The sequence below is a fragment of the Cajanus cajan genome, chromosome 1 (assembly GCF_000230855.2).
Source record: "Cajanus cajan strain Asha chromosome 1, NIPB_CcT2T_4, whole genome shotgun sequence".
In the NCBI taxonomy this organism is placed as follows: domain Eukaryota; kingdom Viridiplantae; phylum Streptophyta; class Magnoliopsida; order Fabales; family Fabaceae; genus Cajanus; species Cajanus cajan.
This window is the reverse complement of record NC_138517.1, coordinates 9287582-9297368: the sequence shown is the minus strand read 5'-3', so window position 1 is coordinate 9297368 and position 9787 is coordinate 9287582. Positions and strand designations below refer to the sequence as shown.

General features: G+C 31.8%; 1 protein-coding gene across 1 annotated transcript; it reads left to right on the top strand.

The window, feature by feature from the left end:
• The first annotated feature begins 690 nt into the window (after positions 1 to 690).
• LOC145953873 (uncharacterized) lies at positions 691 to 1716 on the top strand. Its single transcript, XM_083067661.1, has 2 exons — positions 691 to 1281; positions 1371 to 1716. Exons 1-2 carry the CDS (start codon positions 904 to 906, stop codon positions 1626 to 1628), a joined length of 636 nt encoding a protein of 211 aa, XP_082923787.1. The 5' UTR covers positions 691 to 903; the 3' UTR covers positions 1629 to 1716.
• Positions 1717 to 9787: the final 8071 nt, after the last annotated feature.

Below are 9787 nucleotides of genomic sequence, written 5' to 3'. Positions count from 1 at the left end.
CTTTAAAATATATATTTAAAATCTGTAACAATTTCTTAAATATAAATATTGAATTAATTTTAATATATAGTAAATTTAATATTAGAAAATTTATTATGATTTTAGTTATATTTTTTTATTATCTTTTAATTTAATATTGAATTTCTTTTGATTATAAAATATAGTAAATAAAATATAAAATCTGTATCAATTTCTTTGATAAAAATATTTAATTAATTTTAATATATAATAAATTTAATATCAAATTATTTATTATGATTTGAGTTATAATTATTATAATCTTTTGAATTAATATTAGATATCTTTTGATTATAAAACATAATAAATAAAATTTAAAATCTGTAATAATTTCTTTAATACAAATATTTAATATCAGAATATTTATTATAATTTTAGTTATGATTTTTATACTCTTTTGATTTAATACTAGATTTCTTTTAATTATAATATTTTAATGTATTTAATACTTTTGATTTGAATTATAATTTTTATAATATTTTGATTTATTATAATTAATTAATTTCCATTTTCTTATTTTTTAGGTTAGTAGTAAGTAGTTTTGCCAGGAGAAAAGCAAAAAAGAAGGGGGAAAGAGTGAGTGAGTGAGCTAGTGGCGAAACCCGCTCACAATTTGGCGTCAAATTTTGAAAACCACCCCACACACACACTTTAACCCTCCAGCGCGCCCTCTCATCAAACTCCAATTTCATTTCTCTCTCTCTTCAAATCCTAATCACAACGATTCTATTCCTTTTCCCTCCAATTCTAGGGTTTTTCTCACTGCTAGGGTTCCCAATTCTCTGGTCTCCCCTCCCCCATCCATGGCCACCGAAATCCTAGAAGACTCCAAGCCTCCGCTCCACGAAGCCAAATCGCCACCGGCCTCCAAGATTCCGGAGAAGGATGCTTCCGCGGAGGCCGCTAAATCCGAGGACGATCAAGCGCCCTGTTCCGTCGTCGCCCTGTTCCGCCGTCGCCCCCATCAAGCGCCGCTCCCCCTCTTCCTCCGCCCAGCCCAGCGCCAAGAAGCTCTTCTGCGACCAAGAGGACCTCTCCCTCCACGGCTTCTCCGCCGTCCACGTCCCCCTCAACCTCCACTCCCTCCTCACCAAGGGCCGTTCCTCCCCCGTCCTCTGCCGCTGCGTCTCCGACCCCTGCTGCCCGCCCAGACCCTCCGCCCTCCCGCCCCTCCTGCCCACCTTCCGGAGGAGCTTGTCCGACCTCTCTCCCTTGCCTCTGCCTTGTATCAACTGCGAAGAAAATACTGCACCCGACTCCCTGGTATGGACGGTTCTTGAAAAAGTTTTGATCTTTCTTGGATTTGGAATCGTGGGTTTTGTTTCTTTTTTGATGGGTGTGTGTGTGTGCAGAGGCTGAGAAGGATGAAAGATCGTTTGAAGGAGATGAAGCAGTTGTGGGATGAGGTTATGGAAGATAATGACCAAGAAGATGGAGGAGGAGAAGACTGTCAAGTTCATGAACATGACAAACTCCTGCCTAAGGTATTCTTGATTTTCGACTATGATTCTTTTGTCTTTTTAATCACCAACAAGATATATAATAATGAATCAAGAAAAAACATTTTATCACATACATTGAATTCTGGTAGATCTGACCTGAAAACATGAAGATAATGTTTTCATGTAATTAGTATTTGGAGGCCTACTTTGCATTCAGTGCTGCCTGATTTAATAGCTGAAGCTAGTCTTAATTGTACCATAAACTGAGTAATTTCCCCAATGAGGCCTTAAAATTTGTTATTAATTTACTTGTTACTTCTTGCTTCTTCCTCAGTTCTTGCATTTTTTTATTTTTAATTTGGTTGGCCTTTGTCTTGTAACTTGTGAATTTTATATTTGATTTGATGTGTGGAAAAAAGTTTCTTCTGTTATTAAATTCACCCCATTTGTGTCATATTTGTTAGGTGGATCATGATTTTGATGTATCTTTTAGCATGCAATCTTGGTTTGGTATCGTATACCCATAAAATATTATCTTTGCAGATTTTGAAATTGATTGTTCAACCATCTTTATCTATTTTTTTTATGTCAGTGGTACCCAATCAAGTTAAATTTAAAGGGTCTTTGGTAAATTTTACTTCATAAGTGTTTGCAAGAGTGTGTTGCTAGCATTTTTCTATGGATGAATCTTAATGGTTTCTTTTCAAATGTTGTTTCATAAAAACAGGAGTGTCTGAGGCTGTAATGGACCTACTATTGAAAGATCATGAATTTATCATTCTTGGCAGGACAAACAGAGAACCAAGGTAAAGGAGAGGATTGACAAATTTGTCAAAGAAAAGTTGTTGGACTTCTGTGATGTTCTTAATATTCAAATAAACAAGACCAATGTGAAGAAGGCAAGTCTTGTCATAATAATATGTACTGATTTCATTTGAGAATAGAGTTTAGTACTTTTTGAAATTAAATAATTAAATGGATATGGTTTCAGGAGGAGCTGTCGGCAAAGCTTTTGGAATTTTTGGAGTCCCCCCATGCTACAACTGATATTCTACTTGCTGATAAAGAGCAGGTTTATTCTTTATAGATTATTTTAATCAGTTAGACACTTTTGCATGTTTTAAGTTGTAACACAAGTAATTTGCATCGTTGTATATCATTTCATTGATTGAATGTTAAAATTGATAGTACCTCTCTGCTTTCTAACAAATTGTCCATTCTTTATTTTTTTTTAGTTTGAGATTGTTTTCTAACAAAATATATCCATTACAAACACATGAGAAAATCACTAGTCATTAAATGCTTCTTGGAATCTAATCCATATTCTTATCCTTATATTTAATGAGGTTGTGAAGAGGAGAAAGACAACAACGACGATGAGGAAGAAGTGGAACAGGAGGAGGACGAAGCGGAAGAGAAAGAGAAAGGGAAAGAGAAAGGGAGTATGCATGGATTTTTTTTTTGTTGGCAGTTTAGATTTTATCATTTAGACTTGTGTTGTTTGTTGAAAGTATTTGAAAACTGTATTGTAATTTTTTGTTCTGTTATGACTCATGATACTTGATCCTACTACTATACTTTTTTTCCATCACCTAAATTTCCTTATAATCTCTCCTTCCCACTCTCTATCCTGTTAGTCTTCCTCATCATAGAAAAATTTCCTTTGTTTATTCTTTTAAGTCTATAGTCTTCCATTTGTAATATGGAGTCTAGCAGTTTAAGTTTTTAAAGACCATCTTTTTGAATTGTAACGTTAGTAAATAATAAATACATACTCATTTAATATGAGGCGTTATAAATATATTGTTAATTTCATATTCGTTAACAGGTATAAATTTATAATTAAAAAAGAATTTAAAAATACTTGTATATTTTAGTGACTGAATTAGCGATCGAAATTATTTGTAGCTAATTCAAGTTATTAGCGACTGAAATAGTGACCAAAATAATTGGTTTTCAAATTTTTAGCGACCGAAATAGCGACCGATTTTATCCGTATCTATTTTAGGCTTTTAGCGACCGAAATAGCGACCGATTTTATTCGTATCTATTTCAGTTTTTTTAGCGACCGAAATAGCGACTGATTTTTCCGTACCTATTTTAGTTTTTTAGCGACCGATTTAGCGACTGATTTATAAAATGTTTTTATTAAATAAATATAAAAATTAGCGACGGAAATTGCTACCAAAAAATTCGGTCGCAAAATTGGTCTCAGAAGTTAGGAGACCAAAATTTTAGCGACGGATTTTTATTGGCTAGCGACTGATTTTTCGGTCGCTAAATTGCGACGGAAAAAATTTCGGTCGCTATTTCAAATAGCGACTAGGGTTTTAGCGACGGATTTTTTCGGTCGCTATTTCGGTCGCTGAATGAAATAGCGACTGAATTTACCTAAATAGCGACCAATTTTGGTGGTAGCTAAAACTTGATTTTTTTGTAGTGACACAACAATAAAGAAATACTAGTAATTAAGAAAATATATTTGTACTCTTCTTATTAGAAAAATAGAGGATGTTATAATTCTTTTTTTCCTTAAGATATCACATCTCTTCTATCAATAAAATTTAAATATAAAAATTTATTTAAAAATAAAGTTATCATAAGTTAGAAATATACACTATAAAAAAATGTGTGGTTTGTGGCGGTTATTTTGACAGTTTTTGGCAGTTAAAAAATGCCACAAATCGCATTACCGACATCATTAATAACCGCCGGATCTATGGTCGCCAAAATCGTTTGCGGCGGATATTTTGTAAACGCTGGTTTTGAGCGCCAGAAAATTCAATCTCTTTTGTGGCAGTTTCAAACTGCCACAAAATGCATTTTTGTTTGACTTGTTTGAAATTTTCTGGCGGTGTAAAATCGCCACAATATGTATGTAAACTTTTCTTTATTCAACATTTTTGGCAATTTTAAACAGCCACAAAATTGCATTCTTTTTCTTGATTCAACATCTGAATAAGTGGTCAGTTAAGATCCCAAAAATACTGAACAGTTTACAGCTAATAGTGAGCTCCTGGTCCTGGACTGCATAAGATTGTTCAACAGAGATTGATGAATGACAATATATGTAAGGTACTAAGCATCAACAAAGGTGCCTGGAGGATAATTTAGCATTTCAACCTTGTAGCGTTTTATATGTAAATAGCAACACAAAAGATTTAGACAACCTGGTTGTTGTAACATACAATAGCAGAATTCAAATGGTCCAAAAGATATGGGAAGATACAAAAGAAAAACGTTTGCAAAAGTACAACCAAGGAAAGTTTGCAGGTTTTATTAACAACAGAACATAATAAAGTTCAACAAAAGGAAAATTTCCTGAGGAATGATGTCTTGGTTTACAAGGAGGAAAAATATAACTCTTACCTGATTTAAACAAATTTTAACTAAATCAATTGGATTATAAAGAATTTTGCCAATAAACAAATAGTGCAGGCAATTATCCATGCTGCAAACTTGAAATCTCTATTTAGCACTTGATAGCATAGCATAAACATTTCTTCTAAAATATGAGACACGTAAAACATAAAATCCAATAAAAAAAATCCGAGAAATGGATGTAAGGAATCAATAAAAACAATATTTAAATGACTCAAAGAAATTGGAAAACAATAGTGCTTTTGAAATTAATTGATAAAGAATGAAGAATGATTAGTGAAAAAGATTATTTTCAGAGATCTAGTTAAAACACTTAATTGTAAACAATACCTGCATAGAAGTTGGCTTGAGTTGAGCTTTCAGGTCTCGTACTGCAGACTGGAAATGTTTAGACAACCACATAAAAAAAAAAAGATAAATTAAGAGGTTCTAAGATAAATTAATTTCATTTTCTAGTTTTGCGTTTGTATATCTAAGATTCTAAGGTCTCTTTACCGCTTACCTTGGATTAAGAGGTTCTGTAGCCTTCTTCTCAGGTTTCACTACTGCTATCTTCAATGCTCCCATGTTGTTCTTTGACTCAACCCCTGTAGGAAGGATTTTAACCCGAGTAAGATTTCAATCCCAATGGGGAAAAAAAATTAAAGAGTTTCCTTTTGTTTGTTCCATAATATTTTAATCATGTTTAAAATTTTGATCAATTTTTTCTATCTTGCAGGCTTCATCAGATTTAAGTATTTTGGACTTTGATATACCTTTTTCCATCACTTTTGTAGCAGCTGTTCCAATTGAAATTGTGGCGATAGTTTATATAATGGTTTCCATAACATGGCACGTTCTCATTGTTGTTGTTCCTGCAATGGTTGCATCAAAATATGTTCAGGTTTATCAACCTTCTAAATTTTCTCAGTTTTCTATTTTTGTCCCTGCTTAGTTTAGAAAGTTAATAATTTCTTAATCTCCTTTACTCCCTAAAAGGGATATTATCAAGCCTCTACAAGGGAATTAATTAGGATCAATGGAACCACAAAAACTCCTGTCATGAATTTTGCATTTGAGACATGTTGAGATTTCCGTGAAAACTATTTTTGTTATCACTTTAAATCACCTTTGTTATATCAACGGTTTCAAACACGACAAGTATACCAGCCGTTCAAGTAGTAAAATTATCGTATCCACGTGGATTAGAAAGTAACATAAGCATTTATTGACTATTCGTGACTAAAGAATAATTCCAATTTCATAGTTTATCATGTGAATTCAAGGTTATGATTACTGGAATGTTAAAACTATAAAAATATTTGGTTATGAGTGGAAAGGGTAGAAATGGTATTATGGTTTTGTGAGATTGTGGGGTTAGATTTCACCAAACGTCAGACTAATGAATCATTAATCTCTTGTTACATACATTGCTTAGTCAACCCATAAGTTTACTCAAACCTAATCCTTTAGAGCAAGAGCCTAGGTGCGGATATTGAATATCAATTCCTTGAGTACACAATATCTACACCCGCATTACGGGCTAGGGTTTAAGACTACTAATGGGCCAAGCTCCATTCCTAGATACATTTCCCACTAGGCACGTGTTTCAGATCTAGTTTCAATGGTTATTTTCCAACACCCAATGGAACCTATATCATGCAAAGGAGAATCAATCCAAAGCAAGCATTAAGAATAGAAACATACACAACAATGAATGAACAACATATATATATATCATGGAAAACATAAGGATTACAATAGAATTCGTTGGTTACATCTAACCCCACAAAACAATGGGTAGAACCACTCAAAACAATGAGGGTAAATACAAAATAGAGATGAAGGGAGAATGAAGAACCGAAGGAAAGACCCACACACGAACGACTCCAATCTTTGGGAATCCCTTCCACAGCTCCTAAAACGTGCCCAATGTGTGAATGAGGAGTAAAGCCTCGAAAATGTCTTCAAATACGAGCTTGGGGAGTCAGATTAGGGTTACGCGCCCGGTGCATAAGTCTTTGTGCCCGGCGCAGGGCCTTCTAGTGAGGTCAAGTATTCTCTGCCTCAGAACATGCCCGACGCAATTCGTTTTACGCCCGACACAATACCTTCCAGAGAGTTTGAGGTACTCTCTGTCTCGATCACGCCCGGCGAGGGTAGTCTCGCGCCCAGCGCAGGTGTGACTTGTAGAGGTGAAACACTTTGTTCTTCTCAAGCCCGACAGGGGTCATCTTGCGCCTAGCACAACCACTCTGCTCTGCTCCTTAGCTCCTTAGATTTCCAATCCTAAGGGTCTTCATTCCTCAATTCTCTAGCTCAATACCTGCACAAAAAATGAGGTGTATTAAGGTATTGTTAGCTAAATTATGGGTTAGCTATATCTGCACAGAAAATGAATCAAAAAGAGAACAATTATGTTGCAATGGTTCAAAGAACGAGTGAAATTGTTCATTAAGTCTTGTCCAAAAGAAGTAATGATGACGGTAGCAGTGGTGTCAATTGCAATGGGGGCGGTAGTGATGTTGATGTCGCGAAATAGATAATCATAATAATCTTGAAAAGGGTGTCTATACTTGAGATTTAATCTTGACCATTAATTATTTTTATCAATAATTTAAAAGTTATGATTTAAATTATTGATAAAAAAATTAAAATATATCGGGATACACTCCATATATATATATAACTTAAAAAATTAGTTATTTTAATAATTTATATAATTTTAAAGAAAAATGAACAAATAAAAATAACATCAAACCAATAAACATGATACCTTCCAAACCTAATTTTTAATTTTCCAACTTGACTTGATTGATCTATCAAGATGGGCCAAATTGACTTGATTTCTTTTGGGCCTAAAATTAAATAATTTAGTTTGGCCTAACTGAATAGACCAACAAGTTAATTCATCAAGTTAGGTCAATTTTGACAACTCTATTAGTTAATAAATATCATAAACTTGAATATATTGTTCAAGTTCAATAGTATGAACTAGAAAATGTCAATGCGTGAATTGTTATATGTGGAGAAATGTGATTTACAAGGACATAGAGCTATAATCATTGCATTGATTTTACTTTTAATTTATTTATTCAAACCTTATCATTTATGTTATATTTTTTTATTAATTGTATTGTTTTCTACACCTTAATTGTATTGTTTTAAAAATCCTTGAAATCTCATAAAATTATTTCTAATATTATAAATTTTGATGATATAAAAATATTAAAATTATATTATAAAATCTTGATTATAATTTTTTAAAAATAATCTTAAAAGTCATTACATTCCTACAAAGTCTTGAAAATATTTCGTGCTAAAATAACCTTTTGAAACCCTAATCAAATACACTTTTTTATTAAAAAAATAATTGTGATTTAAATACATATCTTCATATTTAATTTTAATTATAAAATTATATATATATATATATATATATATATATAGAGAGAGAGAGAGAGAGGGTTATAATTACACCAGTGTAACTTTTACCAAGTATTACACCGCTTAATAATTTAATATTAAATGTAAATTTTGTAAATCCAACCATTAAATTGAAAGTTCATATTTCTTAGATCATATATACAAAATCTTATATTAATCCAAGATGATTTGATACTTCATTTTTATAAAACAAAATTGACGTAATATATTCATTTCAAAATATATTAAAATATGAACACTTTGATCACCTTCAAATTGTTGTTCAATATTAACAAAATTTGATATACACATATAAAGTGATATGAACTTTCAATCTAACGGTTGGATTTCCAAAATTCGCATTTAATATAAAGTTATTAAGTGATATAACACTTGATAAAAGTTACACCGGTATAATTATAACCCCTCATATATATATATATATATATATATTAATATATATATATATATATATATACACACGTAAAGACAAAAAGAATTATACTCTAAAATGTAAGATATCCATGACATCAGCCAAAAGGGAAGCAAGTCGAGGCGAACTATTTGTCCAAACTTGAATGGATCGATCATGTGTGATGTCATGCTTTGTCAAAAAGTTTGTGCATTTTCGAAAAATATATTTAAAGTTAACAATCCAATTTTAAAAAGTAAAATGTTGAATCCTCTTTATAAACGAGTATTATGGATAAAAAAAAATTCTCATTTTCCCTAGTCAACTTTAAGGCAACAAGAGAATTTGATTCACAAATATAAGATTGTGCATATCATCATTCCAAACTTTTTGAAGCTCATAAATAATACCCGTAACAACTCCATTTTAATGTTATTTATTTTCTTATTTTGAATTGGTTGTCTGCATTAAATGACAACAGATGGACAAAAGAATTAAATGATTATTATACATATTTAATTTTATCTTTAATGTCATTTATGTTGATTGATTTTCTGCAGCCATTAAAATCTTTTATTTAGATATTTAATTAAAAATCTTTATAATGACGGGAAGATACTACCTCTTTCCTTTTTAGTTGTTTTTTTTTTGGGGAAAATTTTGCTTTTGGTTTTAAGGTCTTAGAAAATATTAATTACATTTTGTTGACTATACTTTTATATTTTATCTAACATTTAATCTATATATTAATAATTAATATACATTTATTACAAGAAAAAATAGAAGGAAAATAATAAAAAAAAATTAAAATCATTTTTTGAAAAATTGATTACATTTACGTGTATAACAATTTTAAATGACTATTTAAAAAATAATAAATAAATAAATAAAAATTATGCAAATTAAAAATATGATGGTTATTTAATTTTTTATGCAATAAGACAATTACATGCTATACAAGATGGGATATCCGGCCTAGGAACCAACAAGCCCGAGGCCCTTTCGGTGTCTGAGCCAAAAGAATTGTATGAAAACCTTTCTGATGCTCTCTTCGGCACCTTCGGTAGTTGAAGGTGTCAACTAAGCACTCCCCTCAACACTCAATAGTCGAAGGTGTCATTTGGTCACT